The 23,768-nt window shown below is 35.1% G+C and overlaps 2 protein-coding genes across 2 annotated transcripts in view; both read right to left on the bottom strand.

Annotated features, from left to right (window-relative positions):
* LOC144434051 (cytochrome P450 20A1-like) overlaps positions 1 to 23,768 on the bottom strand; it is a 65,748-nt gene that overhangs the window by 18,344 nt on the left and 23,636 nt on the right. The gene's annotated exons all lie outside the window — the stretch shown is intronic.
* Positions 4,290 to 6,533, bottom strand: LOC144434698 (aquaporin-11-like). Its single transcript, XM_078123215.1, has 2 exons — positions 5,660 to 6,533; positions 4,290 to 4,568 (listed from the first exon to the last, which is right to left on the bottom strand). Exons 1-2 carry the CDS (start codon positions 6,324 to 6,326, stop codon positions 4,294 to 4,296), a joined length of 942 nt encoding a protein of 313 aa, XP_077979341.1. The 5' UTR covers positions 6,327 to 6,533; the 3' UTR covers positions 4,290 to 4,293.

Here is a 23,768-nt window from a genome sequence, read left to right as displayed (position 1 = left end):
TATTTCTACAACTTTGTTCCGACTTTACAAATGTTTACAGGTCTGCAGTTATGTGAAATAATACATATCAGTCTCAGAATTAATTTACTCCCCATCAATAAAAAAAAAAATACCCTGACTTAGGTACATGTCTTAGTAAATCCCAAGTATTGCAAAGTTACAATAGGAACACGACAGCTCTATTATATTATTGTACTTTCCAGTACTGATTTCCAATTTTATTTGTTGCAACAAAATCAGACAATTTTGAATGCAGAAACTCTTAAGTCATAAAAAATAAAGAATTCTGTAAAGTTTTCATAGCAAATGTTTGGATATCAACTCAGGAAAATCAGGAAATAGTTAGGTTACTCTGTAACTTGACAGAGTTGTGTGTATATTTAATCTGACAGTAAGTGTCTGCAAGTGGTCTGGATACATTGTATTTGATGTTACAGAGTGAGACAAGAAAGTCAAAGAGCCAGCAAACAAACATTCACTTTGTTTTGCCATGGTCGTTTATTGCCATATAAATTGTATCTTTGTATTCCAAATTGCCCCTAAATCAGTTAAAACTCTCTTTATGATGTAGTTTTCATTAAATTAACAACACTTTATTGTAGTAAGTTATGAAGGTCTTTCTAAGAGTTCATCAAGTTTGCTATCCTTGGGCCTATAATTATCTACAGTGAAGACCTAATAAATAACATTCTCAGAAGTAGTAAATCTGTACATTGCCGTAAAAAGACAAGACCAGTGTTTGTGATGGGTGTGTACCGAGAGGTCTACAATGACATTCTAAGAAGTTGTAAAAACATTGTTGCCATAAAAAAAAAACACATGCTAGACTTGTGTTTGTGATGGGTGTCTTAGTGTGGTTGTACGTAAGTCTATACAGTCTACAATGTTTTGATCCGTCTACTACAGACCTTGATCAAGCAATGATTGTGTGGATCAAAACATCACATTCCTTTCCAATCCAAAGTAACTACAGTGTACTGTCCGACATTATTACAAATGTACCTATTTATAGCAATGTACATGTCTCATTATAAACACAAAGGTGACAAGCATGGTATTATCACCACACTTGTGATACATTTATGATATCTAAAGTGACTTTACTACTTGCATGTAACACAGTTAACCAGTTTTCAATTTTTATAGAATTATATTACATGTAGATGTGTGCATTTGATGTGACGGCCTCGATAAGTGCATACCCTCTGCAAGATACCCTGAGATCAAATTATTAACATATTTTCATTATTATATTTTTAAAGTGTCACTCACTCTAAAATACTAATCAATGGAAATGTTTAAATATTTCTTTCAATAAATTTTTAATGTAGTTGATTAAAATTTAAGGTTAAAAAGAAGAGAAGGAAAATAATGGAATAAATTATTGAAATAAAGGTTTTGTCTTCTGTGTGCATAATGAACTTTTTAACTCTCAACAAGGTGTGTGTGTGTGTGTGTGTGTGGTTCAAAGTATTGGAGACTACCTTCCATTTTAAATAGCATAGAAAAAACATTACATTTTGCACAGAACATATTCACAGCAAGACTGTTAACACATATATGTTTAACAAGTCACAAAATTGGAAATATCGGTAAGTACTACTCTGTGTACTTGGAAGGTACGGTATGGCTAAATTTTCTCTTTTTAAATTTTATTCAAATTTTCTGAAATTTATTATAGCCCATTCATTTTTAGAATAATTACAAATTTGTTAAAACTCGATCTCCCAGTACTAAATGACAAAAAATAAAGATATCAACTTTTGGCCCTGTACACTGAATGAGTAACAAGATATGGACCTTGGGCCCTATACACTGTATATACCGAATTACAAAAAATATGACTTTTGGGCCCTGTGCACTGAATAACTAAATAAGACATTTGGACCCTGTACACTGAATGTAAAATAATATGAATTTTTTGGATCCTGTACACTGAATGACTAAAAATATCAACTTCAGCCTTATACACTGAATGAATCAAATGTTATGAATTTTGGGTCCCCACTCCAATAGAGCATTAATGGAAACTTAGAAACTTTACTGGTACATACAACCTTCCCAACATGACCTTAATAACCTGTACATCTTATTAATATTGATGAAAAATGACTGCATAAACCCTGTAAAAATAGACAATAAAAATGTTGGGAATACGGTGAAATGGATAGTTGTATGATAGGTATAAATGTGTATTCAAATTAGGGAGTTATGGTTACAACATAGATCCAGGGGTCTATAAGTTGGAGGTATGGATGGAAATAGAGTTGAACTCCATATCATAAATATGTATTATATAAATATGACCTTCATCTACATGCCAGAACCCCATACATTTTTTAATAGGAGTATTAAATTTACATGGAGGTTCAGACAGGAAAACACAAGTTGAAACATGACATAGTGATTACAAAATTAATGACTTGCATATTTTTTTACAAAATAAGTCATCTATGCAACAAAAAATTCTATTTTAAGCATAAATGTAGATATCACAAAACACGTCCGAATATGTTTTATGATAACTATCAGATAACTCTATTCCATGTTGTTAACAAATTATTCAACAACAATTTTTCAATTTCTACAAAATTTTTCATTTTGTGTGAATCAAAGAATCTGAATAATAATCTATTCATTCAAATTAAAAATAATCAGATCAAAATCATCAAAATGATTTTCAACTATAAATTTTTAATATACATCATTGCTTCAGTATTTGTTTAGGTAGTCACATGATTATCTAGATTCATGGTGGAAATATTTTTTTTTTGCATAAATATATGACAGTTAAAATTCCCATAAAAAAGGAATTGTCTTTTTAGTTGAAACTCTATCTAAAACTACATGGTGCGTAATGGTATATTTGTATTTACAAAAATTACTACAGAATTTAGGTCAACATTCACAAATTATTTGAAATAGTCGTGTGTACTCATAGAAATTTGAAATGTATTAGTGAATGATTATTATACTAGAGATGGTACAAATCATAACTTGTATTGAAATTTGTACTCTAAATTTACTTAAAAACAAAAAAAAATATATGGAAAGATTTCTCCATGGGTTGTTATCGTGAAGTGCTACTGAATATCATTATTCCTATTTTAACAAGTTAATATTTGTATTCCTGGAATTGATTTCTCATTAACAGAAGACTGGAGTTCATTGTCAATAGAATTATTGTGAAAATCACATTATGCCATCAACATATATGAAGTACCCTGTATTTCTCACTATATCAATAACAAGGCCACTCGATATGTGTGCTATTTACAGACTATTATGATACAGATGGATGATGTAGGCATTCAGTCACGGATGAGTGCTTCACAATATAAATTTATGTTTTTTAATGTACATATTATCGACAGGTATAATGAAATTATTTCATATTTACGAATGGATATACTCAAGGCAGTTCATTTTTTAACACTTGTTCGTACTTACATGTACAGTGTATATGGATAATAACCCCTGTGGATATGTACAGTGTAAGGAAGAACCATTTATATGCTTCTATGGATGTACCACTTACACATATGTAAATGTACCACGTCATGTACATGTATATATGACATTCAGTTACATTATCACTTCTTAAAACAACACTTAGAATTATAAAAAGTAAGTATACTCTGTTGAGCCAATTGTATTACAGCAATATTTCCATCATAAGGAAGGGTTATATTCTGCTTTTTGTCTGTCAGTGATCATATACAATATCTCACTACATGCTTCAAATAAATTCCACATGACTTGGTGCATACAATGATGATGGTAAAATGCAAGTGTACTTCATTTCAACAATGCGTGTTTCAAATTTCATGATTTTGTGCATACTTGATGACAAAATACACGTCCTCTATCTTAACAGCAAAAACTTTAAATTTCATATAATTTGGAGTAGAATAACAAACCTTACAGAAGGCATTCAGTTTACATCTAGTACTGAACTGTTGTACAAAACCTCTGTCATCATCTGTGAAATTTTTCTCTCCTATCTTTCAAGTGTACAATTTCATTGGTACAAAATGAAGCAGCAAAGGTGTCATAGTTTACTTTAAAATTTATAAAAATAAAATTAAAATCGTATTGCGTAGGATATTTTACACTAAGATATTTTTTCTAAAGAATTTTCTTGGATAGTTTAAAATTTGTGCAGGATAGAAAGATATTAAAGTAGAGATTGAAAAATACACACAAAAAATATGAAAGTAAATTTTTTTCAAAAACCCAGTAGTTGATGTGTTACTGTTAGTGATGATCTGTACTTGTTAAGCTACTGTAATTTCAGTAGTACTTTTTACGTTTTCTTGTTCTGCTTTTCACTGTGTTGTCGGTTTTTAGTTTGACATTTCCATTCACTGTGTTTTCTGTGTTAGACTTCTTTTTCACTTGTTGCTTGGTTTGGTTGATGATGCTCAGTAGATACATAGCCATAATGGTTGCTAGGAAGGGACCAATCCAGTACACCAAGACATGTTCTTGAATAGGGTGCCCCACACAGTTGCTGGTAATGGTCGTTGCTAAGGCGGGATTGAACATCATACCAGTGTAATCTGCACCTGTTGAATTGTACACAATTAGACAATTTAGATCAAGTTTTATAGAAGGATGAAAAGTCTAGATATAAAATTCAGAAAATGTTTCTCATCTTCTATCTGTGCTATACAATGGCCATTTACATCATCAAAGAATCTTCATCCTTGTGTTATGACAATGCACATATTACTTAGCTAAAATGATGAAGGCTTGGTGTGTAACTCATGAGACATTATGTTTTTGACATAGACATATTTCAACTCTAAACTAACAATAACAAAGACACAATAAACACAGCAGGATCCTTAGTCTATCTGCTAGACCTCGGATGTTCTTCCGATACAATATGACACACGACCGAACATCGCTATCAAGGATGGAACATCCAAGGTCTAGCAGATAGACTACAGGATCCTTTGCCCAATCACATTGAACACTGATGTACACTGCTATTCTTTCTCACTGCAGTAAAAACAGGCTTCTAATGAAAACATTACACATGATGGACTTGATGATTTGAATGGCTGCAAATGTTTATTTTCTAACTGATAATCAACTTGACTATGGTACTTCTACATCCCATTGTGCATAGCACTTACATCACTTTAGCTACGAGATTCTACTTGGATGATTGAAATCTTAAGGAAGTCCCCAATTTCTTTGGGTAATGATATTGTTAGTAAACATACATTGTTGTATGAATATATATCCCAAGGTTTTTAATAGTTTTATAGTTTTATCACACAGTGTAATGTATCCTTAAACACATTAATCAGGTCAGTAAAACATAGTTATAAACAGTTCTTGTACCATGACCGTGGGTTCTTATTACTTATGAGTAACGTTTCATCTGTTCAGGTCAGTTTGTGTAGGGTCTATGGTTTGACAAAGTCTGTCGACCTGAAATGTTACTGGTAAGTAATAAGAACTCTTGGTCATGGTACAAGAACGTATTTTTACTAGTGTAATATAGTTTACTGAAATTTTAAGTATATAAAAGTGTAGCTGAGTAGTACTATAAACTATGTATGAATTGACTACCTGTATATTAGCTCTGATCACAATGATAAGAGAAAATGACTAATGTATTCTGATACATCTATAACAAACTTACCTGTCAATGTAACAGTGACCACAACAAAGGCAAAGACAAACTTATGCCATCGTTTTCCACCCACTGAAAGCCCATCAACAAACCGAACTATAAACGTTGCTATCAATTCCGCTGTGACTCCATAGATAACATAGGTTTTCATGGCAGAATGACACGGTTGTTTCATCACGTCCACGTGGTGTAAGTGAGAATTCAAGGCTCCGAAACTCCAAAAGGCTTTCACATGTTGTAAGGCTACAAGGCCACCAATAACACTGCAAGCCATTTTGAACGCCGCGGATGATACTGAGGCCAAAGTGATACGTTTCTGGAGAAGTTCGTGGAAGATACCACATGGATTACCATGGCCATCGAACGTAATGCAGTAGCCAACTGTCAACAAATACATGATAAATGCATACATCACTATTCCGTACTCCGGATATATGATTAGTCCGTTCTCGAAGGAGCATACGGTTAACTGGAATAGACATATTACTTCAGCAACATATGGATATATCGTTTTGGGGAGAACAGTTTTGCTGATTTTACGCAGAACTTGAGTCAAAACAAATACACCGACCATATGAGACAACGAAATAACGAGACAATGGATCCGATCCATATTCACCGCCAGTGCTTTGACAGAGTCCATTGCTGTTTCTACGTTTATCCACCCCGAAGCCATCGTGTTGCCTCAGGTTTTATTATGGTTATACGATAAACTAGTGCAGTGTATATGTGTGTACAAGTACCAAACGTGGCCTCGCGTTCCCAGTGTTATGTTATCGAGTGAATCAATGGCTTCGTACACTAAAGCAATGGAAAAACTACACCGATTTCTCCTTTCCCAGAAGTGGCCGATCGTTCGTGTATAACTTCGTGTAAATTTCAATTTCTGTTCTCAGTTCGTCCGATCAAGAAATGGCTTCGGTGAATGGAAAGCGTCGCATCTTCACGCCACGTAAACAGCTGTCACTATTGTATTTGTGCAATCAGGTGACAAGTTGACCTTTGACATGGTCACCAAACCTCTAGATGGCGTATTTTACTTGACTCACGATGTGATGTATGTGCACCATGTGTATATACCAGATATGTACATTATTTCTCAGGGGTGGGGCGAGATCCTTTTTTTCACTAGAATTGTAGCAAATGTGTGTCAGAACATTCCCATTACAGTTCAGAGTTCAGGCATTTCCTTAAAGAAATAATGTTATAAAATAAATGACCACTTTATATTAATAGCAATAGGGTTTTGTAGATTTTATCAGTGTCAAACACGGTATCACCATGTTCGCGTCACAGGGGTGTGTATTTACAAAACGATTACATATTTACATGTACTTTTTGACCTTTAAGTCACCACGGTTTTCATTTATTTCTCTTCCATGCGACTGTAGTTCATGTGCATATCTGATGTATCTATCGAAGACCATTGGATAGCTTGCAGTAATCACCACAGTTTTAACAGGTGGGTTGTCTGATTTGAAATTTCACCAAACGTGTTCACAGATCATGGCCAAGTCGGTAGCAAAAACTACCACATCAAAGCAGCATGCAAACAAATCGACAACAAATGGAACCAAGTCCAAAGTACAGAAGTTAAAGAACGTCCAAACAAAGAAAAGCACACTTAGTTTTCGGACGCCTGGTAGATTCGTTCTTGTAACAGTCAGTGTGTTGTTGTGCAGTGTAGTTCTGTATTATGTTTTAAAAACTACCCCACCAGACATTGCTAAGAAACGGGACCAGAGTGCTGATTTGATGAACAATGAGATACAAGACAAAAACAGCGAACAACACCAGGGTAGCCACCACGAAAACCATGATTTTGTATCAAGCAAGGGTGCAAGTGTACACACCGACACAAACACAGATAGACGTTCACAAGATGTAAGGAATGAACAAACAAAAAAGAAAAAGAAAGTAAATGTAAAGAAATCATCTGAAACGAATTCAAAAGCCAGTCTACCCAAAGAAAAGACCGTGTCGAGAGAAGGAGACCATGTGCAAGGACGAGAAGACCTACAAAGTTTCAAATCGTCAATTTTGAATTCATTAGAAATACGTGATATTGAGATCGATGGAAGAATCATTAAAGCCCAGGAACTGAAAGGAAACAAACCAAATAACAGTTCTGTTAGGTAAGATAAGTTATTTTGATAAAATATGCAATCATATTATCCCAATTGCTATGTTGATATTGATGTAAACAAGGGAGCCTTCAGGGGTAGGGAAATCAGCGCGGCTTGTTGAGCGTAAAACGGTGTCCCTCTCATCGATGCCGTCTTCTAAACCCCCGTCTATGCCCTCCCTCTGTCATTTCTCTAAAACATGACCCCCTCCCCTTAAAGCATAGGCTAAAATGCTGTCAGAAGTGAAAAGGAATCCCATATCTTAGACTCAAATGTCTGTCCCACCGCTGCCACCACGTTGCTAGTTTTAATGGGACTGGTTCATTCATTCCCACGTTGTGCACAGTGGATTTGTGTGAACGCACCACACGTCATTAATCAACTCCAAAGTTTGGACATAATCCTCGCAACAACATTGTCGTCTCTCCTTTACATCACCCCTTCTTTCCTGTGACACCCACTCATCCCTAATACCATATAACTAATTACAATCGATTCGTTGCATGGTTGTCAGTAGTTTTAGATTTATTCAACTCACAGTACAGTGGTGGCAGTCACGTTGCTATGGTGGGTTACCAAAATCACAAAACAATGAAAAGTTAAATACATGTCTTGAAATAAGTCATGGTAAAATTTCAACCCCCCTTGTCTTTCTTTTTTCTTGAAAGTGACCAATTTGTAAAATCTGACCTACTATTCCTCTGACCCCCCCCCCCCCCAATAAAAACTGAAGACTCTCGAAATGATTGTAGTGATAAGATTTTTGTATGAACCGTGAATATCTGCCTAATGGAAACAAAATTGTAAACCGACACATTTTACCAACTATACAAATACGAACCTCTAACTCAGTTAGTCTTTGAATATTATAATACTGTCTAATACATATCGACTACTTAGGATTGTTTTGACAATCAAAGTTCAGTGGCAAATAAAGTGAGAAAATCGAAATGTTACGTCTAGATTTCACCAAAAAATCATTCTATCGACGGGTAAGTGATGTGTTTTGGAGCACTCATCGGTTCAGTTTGCGCACCAGGTCGGAAAAAAATCGATATTCTTTTAACTAAACTTTCAACATTGTATAACATCAATATTATACCTGTCAATCAAATATTGGTGACTAAATGCTTCGCGGAATACCGAACAAAGTAGAGCCTCACTGGGCCGCAGCTTTATGTGAAAAGGATATTGTATGCTTGGATATATTTAATTTGTAAAACAGTAGATACAGCTAAAAAGTTGGTTAACTTCCTGTACTAATTATTTCTATTGTAGGATATACCAGTATGAAGATTTTCTAACTCAGAGAGAATGCTACGGACTGATGAACGCTCATAACAAACACGTGCGAGAAAGTAACCAGGACGGACCCATTATTTGTTTCGACAGTGTCGACACACTACGAAAACACTTAGACGACATTGGGATGAATGTCAAAGTATCCGAAAGAGATTTTACTCAAGGTAATTGATAATCTTGTGAACAATTACAAAATTTTTTAGATTGACATACGATTTTTTATTCAAACGGCCTGTGCTACATTGTAAAAATGCACCTTGATATACTTTTATTATATTGTCATAAGAATAACGTTATTAGAATCTTGAGCTCTCTGAGGACTCGATTTAATTCTAATTAAAAAATAAGTAGATAAATAAACATTTAAGAAGGCGTACACAAAATACATGACAAACACAGCTTTAAATCAGAATGAAAAGAAAAACAGATATATTGTACACACCAAGACCAACCAGGTGTACTTATGGGACAATGTCAAATCTATTTGTCAGTTACCGTGATCAACAAGAAAACCATCAACAAATTGAGGAAACTTTTAATTTCACCTGAAAAGAAATATGAACATACCTAAAAATCAATGAATCGACACGTTTTTTACTATATATATGAACTTTTTTGGGTCGATAACGAATATTTTGATCAGTTTCATGAGTTCACTTACTTTATTTATTGTGTATGCATGTCGACGACTGTCGCACGTGTCTATGGTGTATGATCACATATCAAATATCGGTCATTCAGGGTATATATGCTATTATTGCAGGTAAAGGGTAAAATTCTTAATGATAGTTCTTTACGACAGGTATAACATGCCGGGGGGGGGGGTTCTCACCTATTTACGACAGGTACAACATGTGCAAATGCTTGTTTTACCTATTTACGACAGGTACAGCTTTGTGAATGACAAGTTTTTTTCTCACCTATTTACGACAGGTACAACGTGTGTAAATGCTTTTTTACCTCTTTACGACAGTTACAGCTTTGTGAATGATAAGTTTTTATCACCTATTTACGACAGGTACAACGTGTGTAAATGCTAGTTTTTCTCAAGAACTAAGTCAGCTGATTAAATGGTCTTACAGTACTTCATTTTACACTGGTGAAAGTAAATTTTCGAATCAGTTTGACTCCCTCGCAGAACAAACAACCGGGCTTTTATCCACAAATGGCGGGAAATTTCAAATTACGTCGTATCCCCAAGGAGTAGGTATGCATGATTGGATCATTGATTGCGTTACAGCATAGCTATTTAAACATTAGCATGATGCCTATCGGGACCTAAGCGGTGACTGAAAGCCTATCACAATCCAGGTCACACACAAGTCTGTGCCAGGGTGGAAGACCTTCGAGGAATACAAGATATAAGCTTACGTACCGCATTGAGTGATACACTCTTGTTACATGTTACTTTGTACGAATTACCAAAACAAAATAAGATTTTTTAGATACACCTTAAGCTTGGAAAGTATTGCCGGTGAAATACTTTAACGGAAAAAATTGACTGTTGATTAAACTATAATCAAATATTTTTAATAGACTGTCACCTAGAGATAATTGTCAAATTGACTGTATGATTTCATACAGTTTACTATTCAACTATCGTCATCGTCTTCTTCTTTACTTTGTGTTTATCGACATTTCAGGGTATAAAACACATACGGATTGTATTATTGGTTCTAGCGACAAACGAGACCGTTTTGCGACAATCTTGGTATATCTCCAAGACGTACCGAGAGGTGGACACACAGACTTCCCAGGTAACTAGATATATATAGCTTCTTTCCCTGTTTTCTAATTTCTTTCGGTCGCTTATATTTTGGTGCTTCATCATTTTGATCGATATCTCTTTGTATCCATTTTGGTCAGTACATATCAACAAACAAAGTTAGGATCTGCACACCTTTTATCGCTTGTCCGAACAATGCCAAGGTTATATTTTATACCAGATGTGTGAAGTTCCTAAATGTGTTTGTTTCCCAGAATGCATTTCCCCAGTGTACAGCAGTGCTCTTCTAAGTCAGATAAGCCCATTGTTATGACTTTATTTTAGAGTGGTATCGTCGATGTAGACTTGGTGAAATGACTTTTCTGATTAGTAATACCCTAATCATAAAGAAATACAGCAATCAATCAATCAATCAATCAACCAGTCAATTAATTAATCAATCAATCAATCAATCAATCATTTTGGACTTGAACGTATCTATTTTCTATCTCAATGTACGTGTATCGCAGAGCTTGGAATTTCTGTGAAACCTAAACAGGGACGAGCCATTGTTTGGAACAATATGAATGAGTATGGTGAATGCGAACCGTTATCTATTCACACCGCTGGACCTGTTCACCGAGGACACAAATATATCCTCCAGAGATGGTACGTATAAACACCTTGATATAGTGTTGTTGCTATGCAATACGGTTCTAGGCCCGTTGCCCCCGAACTTTTGCCCCCAGTCTTTTGCCCCCTGGCCAGTTGCCCTCAGCCAGTTGCCCCCTGGTCATTTTGCTCCCGGCCTGTTGCCCCCCCCCCCCCAATAATATATCGACATATTCCACATCCGGCGTCAAGTTGGATTGATCATGAATGTACATAAAAGTGACTTGTAGCTATAGTCCATGGATTGATCTCGTATGCATACTAACTGTCATATCAAAGGAATCTTTTATGATTCTTCGAGGTTATTAAATCTAGCACTGTAATACTGTCGAACTTCAAAGATTGTCCGTGAGGTGGTGAATATTAGAACAAATAATTTTACCACGAGCTCATACAAGTTCCTTGTCTGTACCCCACGCAAGTTAACACGTATGCCACGACGGTTCATATTGCTACGAGAGCTCATTGTATTGCTGACATGCATGTCTCCTTTCACACTGATAAAATGCTCTATTCTTATCAAGCAAAACCGATTAGATAGAATGCTTCTTTGTTTTAAAGGAACTTATCACCGTCAACGGCAATCGATTCCTTTATTAGCCAACCAAGGGACAAGGCGCAGACTGATTTTTGTTAATTGCTCTTTATTCGTGAACACATCACTTCCTTCATATAATGACACCCAAAATTAGCACTAAAGTCTTTTACACGATTTGCGGTAAAATATCCAAGGCATCGAACATACAAACACAAAATTTCCTTGGAACAAACAACACAATGAGTCATTTCTAATTCACAATAATTTCTTACATCTGAATTATGCGATAACTATTGAACTATTGTCACTGTTTTCATATCGAGTAAAACTAAAATTAAAGTTTTCCGATTCAGGTGAGGGGGCAAAAGGCGGGGGGCGCAGGGGGCAAACAACTGGGGCAACTGGCCGGGGGGGAGGTCGGGGGGGGGGGTCAACAGGCATGCTTCCATGCATTACATGTATGACCACTTTGCTCGTTGGGGTCGTTGTCAGTGACAGCGTTTCACAGTTGGTATCATACATTTATACTATCAGAAATGCTGAATATTGTTAGCATGGGTACATGTTTTACTTGATGAGAAGTGTGAATTATTGACATATTCTACCATACCGACACCTATAGACTTATTTATCAGAGTAATGCAAACACAGCGGATCCAGGTGATGACGTCACTCGCACCGGGAAGTATATTTCCATTTACGTGTAGGTTGAACACAAAATGTTAGATATCATGAAACTGTCTTGGATAATTATAATACGATAAATGGCATATAATAATAAATTTAAAAAAAAATCAATTTACTAATCGAAACCATAGCACATCTATACTGTGGAATAAAGCAGTGTTTTGGTGATCTATGATATTAATACAAATAATTTGTGTTGTTTTTTTATTTTCTGTCTTTTTGGTTTTTTTTGCTTTATTTCATTTTTCGTTCCGCAACCAATTGTAGCAGTTTCTTTGCTGATCAGTCATAGCGCCCTCTCAGTAATTTTCATTCTGACTTCCTTCATGTTCAACACATTTTGCATATACCTTTCAAACCTAGAAGAACTACGTAAAGATATTTCTAGTGCACGAGATATATCTCGAGCGCACGACTTATCTTCTCGAGCGCATGAGATGTTTTTTTTTTTTTTTTTGCTTTTGTAGATGGCACTAACGGGCTTTCATAAGTTCTAGCAACGATCGTTAAATAAAGTCTTCCTTCCAGCAAAACTATGTATTGTTTTGACCCCATGACCCTAACGACGTCTCTTATCTAGATCACATTGACAGTAAACGTGCACACTGCATATAAATCTAGAACATCTCAACCATGGGTGGTGCTTTTAAAAGCATACGAACTGTACTGACTCTTGAGCAGTCAAAGAATTTACTTATTTTTAGAATTATGATTTTTCTCCCTTCCGTTTAAAGGTACTATTATCAAAGTTTCTTTGCCCTCGGTAGCAGAAATCCAGAACCTGAACTACCCCCGAGACTGGATGGCCAACCACGTGTATCATGCGATACATATGAATCAGGTAGTTGTAGATGGTATGACGAATGGAACTATGATCACTTGATTGACTATCAACGGATGAGAGCAACATTACAATAATGCAGAAGAAAGTAAACAGTCACTAATGTTCGGATAGCCAAAGGGGAAGTATATGCCATGTACATTTCAAACCCATGGTAGTAGCTGTAATCTTTGGCGTATTACCTTGTATATATAACTTGCTGTTGCCTTTCAAGTAGTCAGATTCGATTCTGAAAACCCCGTAAACTTACCACATACATATATAATGTCGTTGTGCGAATTCTTTTAAGAGTAAATTGTAACTGTAATTAAGTAATAAATTATACAAAAGACACACATTCGACATTTTCAGCGAATGTTCATCGTTACACGAATAACTGTTTTACTGACGGGAGAATATAGAACATTTTGAAGCAGATTGTTGTTGGCAATAAATTGAACCCTTATTCCCTGGCGGTAGCAGGAAAACGGTCACAGCTGTGCTACTTAAAAAAATTGTTATTACATGTGCCTCGTTGTTATATTTTTAGATTTGTCTGAATATAAGCAACTGTTTATTTTTCTTTCATAAATAACAAATATTGACATTTATATAACGCATTGACTTTTAAGCCTAGTAGCTAGACACTGCTTTATTACATTGTGCAGTGCACTGAAAATCAATACATTGATGAATGTAATGCGTTATTATACTGATAGATGTGTCTGTGTAATGAGCCACAGTACCATAGAAACCCTTTTAAAACAGAATCTGAAGTCAAACTTACTATCTTTTATATTATTTCTTTTCATCGTCATGTAATAACGAATACAGAACAAAAATTTGCTTTTCAACATTCTCATACCATCACGGTGATGGATGGAGTTTCAAACGATCCGTCGTTTTTGTCTTGTGTACCTTGCCTGCACATTCTTAGAAAATTTTACAGTTGATTAATCGTAACCTAGCCGAGTAAACACACATATAATAGGAGTTGTAATTTGACAGATATGAATAGACAATAAAGAGCGATGGTTTGTTGTTTGAATATATTGTAATGTACTAGTTGCCATGGTATTGTAGTGATTGACAAGTTGTTTGTATTGACCAGATAGTGTACAGTGATGATCCGTTTGTTTGCACTTTTACATGTATTGATTATCGTAGACTGACAGGATTGAAATGAGAGAGGTTTCAACAGAGCTAGGAATGCAAGTAACTGTTAATATTTCTACATCTAGATGATCTATAAGTCTTGGAGTATACTACATGAAACATGTTAGTATAGAAATAGCTAAGCTATTTTAGTTTGCATGATTAGTATTATCCAGAAAGCATGGTCTCAATAACATCATTATTATATTTTAAATACTGCTGATTCAAATGAATTAAAAGGTATTTTGCCACGTCTGATGAGTTTTTGAACAAATCCGTGCATATCACAATTTGTTCAATTTTTTTTTTCCTTATTTCTAGAATAGAATTTAACTAAATACAACAATACTTGGGCAAATATATTCTATATTAGTGAAGTAATGTGCGACAAAATAAATTGCAAAATCTGTAAAGTAATTTCTCGTTATTGCCATTATCTCACAAACTACTGGTCACGGTCAGATCAATTTTTTGGTTTTTATTTTCTTAGTAAATGTCATCAATTTTACATCATAATCTTCAAGTTTCAGGTTATCTCTTTCAAAACTTAAAAAAGTGGAGAAAAAATAATAATAATACTAAAACCCCAAAATAGATCAGGTGTTTATAGTTGTCTTAGAGATTATTACATTTTAGAAATCTGTACATATAAATTACCCTAATTTGCATACGTTCTTTTTAGAATTTGTTCTGTCGAGGATCTGATTTAATAAAATACTAAAAAATATTTACTGAAATGTATACATGATTAATTTGCATAATAGCATTATGTATATTTTGTATAATAGCATAATGAAAGTACTCCATAAATATCATCTCAAAAACTGATAAATGAAATATGGTCATATATTCTTATGGAGTTCTTGCATATTAATTAGCTATGTTAATTTGCTTGTTATTAACATAATATCGGCTTTTTCATTATAGTTATGTTTTTATTGCTACATGACTGAAGCTCTTCGTGATAACTTTTTTTATCAGCGAAATACGTGTGTATCAATTGGTAAAAATTAGCATATTAATTAAGTGTTCTCTCTGAACAAATCAATTTACATTTCAAGTTTATGTATGGTTATAACATGTACAGACCTAGTTCAATATCTACTATACGACTGTACATGTATATTGACAAAGGTCATTGATTTAGTATAGTAGGGTATTTTGCTATCCTTGTTTTGGTGAATGTCAGATTTAATCCGTGTATATTACTTAGATACTACAATTTCTTACATCGTGAATATTTTATCAACTTGAAGGATTTATTCCTGACATCTGCAGTAATCCCTAACAGCTTTGACTGGTGGGATCATAGGGAGCCCAGGAACCGTGTTACAAACAAAGGAAATACACACATAAACAAGCACGCACACGCACACGCACACACACACACACACACACACACACACACACACACACACAAGCAAACAAACAAACAAACAAACAAACAAACAAACAAACAAACAAACAAAACAAAACAAACATGCATGGGTTAATGAAATATCATTTTTAACTCGTCGACAACTACATGTATTGTATCTGTAAACATGTATACAATTTGTATGCTTTTACCATGCTTGCTATGGCATGTTGTTATACAATAAAGATTGCTTGATATGATATATGTATATACGGGCCTGTATAACAGTATCATATCATATCATATCAATTACAACTAAGAAGGTTAAGTGCATATGAGCTGATCAGGAGTCAAATACCTAAAATGCAACAGTCAAATGTTCAATAGACTGAGCGTGTATACTGTTACTACTACAGGTTTCTTTCCACTATATATGCAAAGTACAAATGTTCCAGTTCATACATAATACAGTCCATAGGATATAAATAAATAAATAGAGTTTCAGAAAATGTTTATATATCAAAGGCTGTATTTGTACAGTTTACAGGTTCAACAAGTCAAACAGTGTCCAAGTTCATGTTTGCTATATATTTAATAGTCTGCCCTATCACTGACTAAACTGTTTTTGAATGAATTTATAGTGTTCGCTGTAACAACTGGTGATGGTGACTAGTATTGAAATAATTAGACAGTGTAGTATTCCCCAATATGTGTCTTCGTTCAGCCAAAGAAAATACGAGTAACCTAAGGGGCTTTAAACTAACCCGCAGGTCATGAATATTCCCCGGATGAACGACGAAAAATATTGGGGAGCAATATAATTATACTTCCTCAAGCTTTATTCATGACGTCACAAAATATAATTGCGATTTGGAACGTTTTATTTTTTCGAGTACAGCTACTGCATGGTATAATACACGAGGTCTTCTGTTTAAATTGGGTCACTAACAGGACGGGCCATGGATTGATGTCGGTGTATAAATGTAAAAGTGCTGCAAGGTACAACAGCAGTAGTAGTTGAAGGATAGATCGATCACTGCCTCCAAGCAGATGAGAACCTAGACATTTGAGAAACAATCTCGAGCGAGTACATGCTATTATGTGTCAGATCGACACACGGTGCATCGGAATAAGACGGAATTGCTTTTAAGGAAGCTTAGGTGGAAATGTTATCGCATTCTACTTGAATAGTTTCATCTCCCTTTATACCTCAATGGTGTAGCTTTTACATATATTACGTTAGACCATAGACCCTCCACCCACGTGGAGGGTCTATGGTTAGACAGTGAGAAAAATTACATAACATTGTCATAATACTTTTAACATCCATAGTAATGCAGGTAATTAAAACCCTTAACATTTAGTCCATTCATATGTTACATGGTTTTTTATGGACTTAAAGGACCGTGTTCGTTGAAAGCGCATGCGTGAGTTCAAAGACCGGCAGGGATCACAGTTATTTAGCAACAGTCGAGACATTGTCAAGAAAAAGGGGGTTGGCCCTCATGACAGTGAAGACATTTACATGTAAGTATTTCCGGCCATAGCTATACCGTACAGTCAGATTGACAAAGGCTATATGAATATTGATATTATTATTTCTCGCGTCATGGCGTAGGTGAAACAGGATTACAGTGATAGAGCAGTGCCATATATAACATAATGATATGTAATATACAAATGAGTTGATGACGTGGTAGTAGCAGTCATATTGAATCGATCATCACGATAACCGAAGGAAACTTAGTAAAAGACTCTGTACTGGCAAATATCTATTTAAAAAGTAGATTTACTCGCTCAGGTACAAAATCAATGTATATCGACCTCTGACGTCACGACCTCGTTCTCAGTGACACGTATTAGTTCTATAATAGAAACGACAAAGGTGAAAAGGAGCCGAGTAACAAATGATAGCATTAGCTGTCAGGCTACAAGATGTGTCCCTTTATCGATCGTGCTAATCTTAGAAGTTGTTTTGTAGAAAATTAATCTAAATGTAAGTATTTAGGAACACCTGATGACTATAATCTTGATAAGAAATAGTAGTACAAGCATTCCACATATAAACCACAGTATCTGAAATATCACATCACGAGTTTCAAGTACAATTCCTCTGTCACGGTCAGATAAAGCACTTGAAATCTTTGAGGAATCAAAACAGATATGTGATTGTGTGACGGTATAGTTAGGTTGGAACGTAATATAAATGAACATGAGTTGGACTGGCAACAGAATGAAATGTGAAAAACCAGTGTCCTATATTTATATGTTATTCCCCAATATTTTTCTTGACAATACTCAAGTCATGAGTATTCTTCAGCTGAACGAAGAAACACATTGGAGAATAACATTATCATACCAGCGCCAGCGCACAGAAAAATCGGGGAAGGTAATGGCAATGTATAACGTTTTGACTTATATTTCAAACACAGCAGAACCAGTGACACACATATACATACATACATACATACATACATACATACATACATACATGCATGCATACATGCATACATGCATGCATGCATGCATGCATGCATACATACATACATACATACATACATACATACATACATACATACATACATACATACATACATACATACATACATATATACTCACCGAGTTATATATATATACATATATATATATATATATATATATATATATATATATATATATATATATATATATATATAACTCGGTGAGTATCAATCTGCTAAGACAGTGCTCTATACCGCAGTGGCAGAGCGTATATATATATATATATATATATATATATATATATATATATATATATATATATATATATATATATATATATATATATATATATATATATGCATAGACTTTACCATTTTATCTACTACTTTGGATATAGTAGTATACGAGTATCAGTCTTTCTGCATGTCCGCTTAATTATTTATCGTTTAGACCTTCAGGAATTTAGTGACTTTTTATTTGGTATTTTGATCAAAAATGATATTATTCATTTTTTCCGAAACATCTTATCACTTTCCCTCAATGAGTATTTAATATTGGAGTAGTTGACAGAATACTGACCTACATGTAAAGTAAAACTTGATGTAACACTTAAGATACCATCAACTTGCATCATGACGTCATCACAATCGTTTTTACGTCAATGACTGCTCGATATTATCTAACCCCAATAACGTCGAGAGAGAGAAAAAAGAAACTATTTCCATGTCACCTCATTTAAGTTTTTTTGTCTTTCTTTCAAGTAAATATCAACTCAAGTCAACTCCTACCTTGAAATATAGTTCAGTTTAAATACGTCAACAATAAGTCACGTTGGTGTCGTCGACACTTTCATCAGTATTCATTTTCGCTGAGTGGCCAATAAATATTTATAACAAGTAAATTGTTTTGTATTTTATGCAAATTAAGAAATTAATACACCCCACCCCCGTTCGGAAACAAAACAGAATTCTATGGAAAGTTTAAAGAACACTGTTGCAATAGGTAACTTGCAATCGAAACTGAGCATGCTCAGACGCAAAGGACTATGGGATTATCTGTGGTTATCGTAATACCTAATCTGGAGCTACTGGTAAAATAAACCTCCCACAATTGTCAGGGTGACTATGAATTGATTATTTGTGGTTACAAACAATGTAACATTTTGTTGTTTACAATGCTAATTGATTACTATTTATTATCACATTTCCCATGATGCAACATTCAACATGGCGGGTTTGCAAGTTCCCTATTGTGTGTGTGTTTGTTTCTATGAGTTGATAAAGTCACACATATTCAGAATTCTGTCGCGCGATAAAAGAAATATTTGTTATTAAGCGACGATGCGACGTGCGTATAAAGCAGACTTGTGAGAGAAGCCAGTCTGGATACTATAAACCGATTACTATACTAGACGAATCAGTTTGTTTGTAAAGAAAACATTAATCACTTTTCATTCCCTTGACGACGAACAAAACCCTGTAAACAACGTACTCTGGCCCGTATAGTCGTAACGGATTTACCTTCAATGATGCCTGGATCACCGATGTCAATATCATAGCAAAGAAATTGCCATGACGCAGTCTTTGTTCTTGCCAAACATCATCTAAGTTCCTTTTAATCGGACAATTAATCATTTGATTCATCAGTGTAAGAGTATTATACCTTACAAACCGCATGTGACGTTCACACGACCTTTAAAGTATATTGTATAAGTACTTGGTTTTTAACTGTAGTGTTCTATCTAATACTAGTGCTATGAATACTAAGAGGTTGTTTTTTAAAGGCTTAGGCATACCTTTAACTGTGGTTTTACCTTTAATGTATTTGACTATTTATAGATACTTATATCCCTTATGTTATATACCTTACTATGAATAATTTGGCTTCTGAAAATTGACATAAAGTGTACAATTGTATCTACTATAATTATGTATAATGTATAATTATGTTTAACTTATAAACTGTAGTTTTACATCTAAATCTAAGTAAAAATCGACAAGGTTTGCTTTGAACAGTAGTGTTTGGTAACGAGCAGAATTTACGGGGGTGTTAGGAGAAATATTTGTGCAGCCCCCCGCCCCAAGTGATTTCAAGTTTACAATTTCTGAAATTCAAACCCCTCCTCATATCTTCCCAATTTTGTTCGTACCCTCCTCCCATGTTCTCCTCAACCACCCCCGTAAAGTCTTCTCATTCCCTCACGTTTAATTCTATGTATAATTTACCTCATTTCGAAAGACAGTGCATAGACTTTACCATTTTATCTACTACTTTGCATAATTTTGAAATTTTGTCCATATTGAACAAGTCTAGAGTACCTGAGCTATGCAGATAGCTTATATTACACTGTATTACGAGAGTTGCTAGCACATAGACATGTCTTATTGTGGATTATGAAAGTGCGTAGTAGTTATAATGAATGGTGGGGGTTAGGGGTCAGGGTTTATTGTGGATGATGGGGTGTGCAGTGAATGGCTGGAGGGTGTAGTTGGTATTGTGGGTGATGGGGGTGTGTAGTTGTTATTGTGGGTGATGGAGTGTGTAGGGGTTTGCGGTTATGGATGATGGGGTGTGTAGTGGTTTTTGTGGATGGTGGGACGTGTAGTGAATGGCTGGAGGGTGTATTGGATATTGTGGGTGATGGGGGTGTGTAGTTGATATTATGGGTGATGGGGGTGTGTAGGGGTTAGCGGTTGTTATGGATGGTGGGGATGTGTAGTAATTGTTGTGAGTGATTGGGGCTGTGTACTTGTTATGGGGTATGTGGTGGTTATTTTGGATGACTGGCGACGGGTTGACTCCCATGCACGTGTATCGTATGACACCATATCTCAATTCCTGTAATGATAACACCAGGGGCAAGAAACGATGGTACTAATCAAACATAGTCATCCAACATGCCCTGTCCCCCTGGTCCTGTTCATATACTATCACGTTTGATCTCCTGTGTCACTGAGTGATATCCTTCAGTATACGATCGAATCTGAAACACCACAACTAACTTTAATCTATCTAGGTGTTCACTTTTGAATGGGATTGTACAAGTTGTGATTCATATGGGACAACCATCCTCGGGGAATTGCGCAAGTTGTGATTCCTATGGGACAGCCATCCTCGGGGAAGAGTTTCTTAGAAGCTGAAAAGACCTTTGGAAATGATCAGGCAGTAAAAGATTAGTAAATTAAATAGAGCGATTTCAGTGATTGATGTCACCAAATAAAAGGTCGGACTGTTCCATTAATGTATATTGCACTCATTGATAATAGCTTCTAGTTCAGACACAGCACGACTCTACTACACGTACAATTTACCTCTCACTGACCCCCAACAACATTAATTGAATACTAACCAATCACTACGGTAACCATGAAATAATGTTTTCGTGATCCTTTTCTTCGCGTTAGTTTAAAAAGTTGATTAAAGTTACTGAGCAATCATTTCATGGCTTTTCTAACCGTTATGATGTTTTGGCCTGGTATTACACGCCATAACTGTGTAATGGTACATGACGTTATCACGAACAGAAGGAAGGGTATGATCCTTACCTATGTCACCTTCAAATACAATTTGCTGTTCACATATTTTGAAACCATCACTACCACCCAACCTTCAACACACGTTTACACGCACATATATAAGAAGTACATGGAATGAAATTGAAGATCTGCTTAACCACAGATTAAGTCTTAATCCGATTATGATGTCTACGAAGATTAGTCAACTTCCTGTGTCGAATATCATACACTGGGAAAAACCATCCCACGTCTATTTTTCTTATAAAATATTTATACATATAGTAGGACCGCGGGGGTATCACAAGAGGTTACTAATCACACTCAAGGTCAAGGATGTACAAGGTCAAGTGCCCACTTGTTTCCCACTTGATGATGCATCTTTTAAATGTGGAATTTCGATTTTTCGCTTCAAGCAAGTGAGCTGCCTAGATATCGGAAATAAATGGGCTATTTTATACTTGCGTTTATTGCATGAAGGTCATAACCGTGATCAAAAGCAGACGGATGCAGTTTGTTATTGGGTATTCAAAATTCTAGCAGTTGGAGCTATGTCAACAAAAAACAACGACAAGTAAGTTCGTGTGCTCACAAAATATTGACAGAGTGACTGCATAGAGTTGGCTGCTTTGACTTATGTGCAGTGTAAACATATTAGATTGTTACTGATTTACCGAGTAAAATATGACATCATTTGTAAGATAACTGTTTCCCTATCTATATCCAATGATATTTCTTCCTCGTCACAATAACAGTTATACGATATGATAATACATCGTTGGATACAGTACTACTGTACTGACTTCGATGTTCTTCAGCATACTAGATAATGTATTATCGATCGAAGGCAAGTATCTTATAACATGCTAGGGATAAAACTAAATGCCAAGGACAACCCGTTACCGTGTTTAGACTCACAACTACAGTTGTCAAAGATTAGGTGATGATATCACACAGTTATCCAGTCTTAGCTGTTTGCAAATGTGTTGTAAGTGTCAAGTAATATGTTCAGATGGTTTCATTAAGTGTCTAACTCAATGAATGTTTTCGTCAACAGCTCTACTACTGTGACAGCTCTGGGAACAAATACAGTCGTAATGATACAAGTTGAAGTTATTTGAAAATATCTGCGTTTTAGAAAATAAACTTGCTTGCTTCGGATCATCCGTTCTTGGAATGCGATCAAGATTTCAACCTGTTGCTGTACTACTTCTGGATACAATCTACCCCTTATTAATATGTACAATCATTTTAAATGGTTTGTATTTTAAAAACATTCAGAGAATGTAATTGCTGGTTTTCCAGTCATAGCTAGTGCAGGTTTAAGAGAAATCAGTCAAAAGCGTAAATAGAATATAATGTCTTTGTCATGTCCAAGAAGTGTTTGGTTTCTCAATATACATTTCAATTTGAACATTTCATACTAAAAGTAAGATCCTGTATCTCTCACGTTTGTAGTCAGGTTTTGAAGAAACTAGTCAAAAAGCATCAAAAACCTTTTTTTTGACATTTGACCATGACAATCAAGGTCAAATCCTAGGCAAGTTGAATATTTGCAAGTTGCAACAGCCAAGCCATACATTGCAAATTTAAATACCAACACATACACTGTGTCCCCGAGGGTTGAATTGTGGTGATATTGCGAAACTAGTGGATTTACTGATAAATGGGTCTGTCAGGAAACAAACTAATGTAAATATGTTCATTCTAAAGACAAGAAGCAAACATAGTTCACAATTACACTGGTAAGTCAATATTGAATG

This window comes from Glandiceps talaboti, chromosome 4, assembly GCF_964340395.1.
Source record: "Glandiceps talaboti chromosome 4, keGlaTala1.1, whole genome shotgun sequence".
NCBI classification, from domain to species: Eukaryota; Metazoa; Hemichordata; class Enteropneusta; family Spengelidae; genus Glandiceps; species Glandiceps talaboti.
The sequence above is the reverse complement of the archived record's forward strand: the minus strand, read 5'-3'. Positions and strand labels throughout refer to the sequence as shown.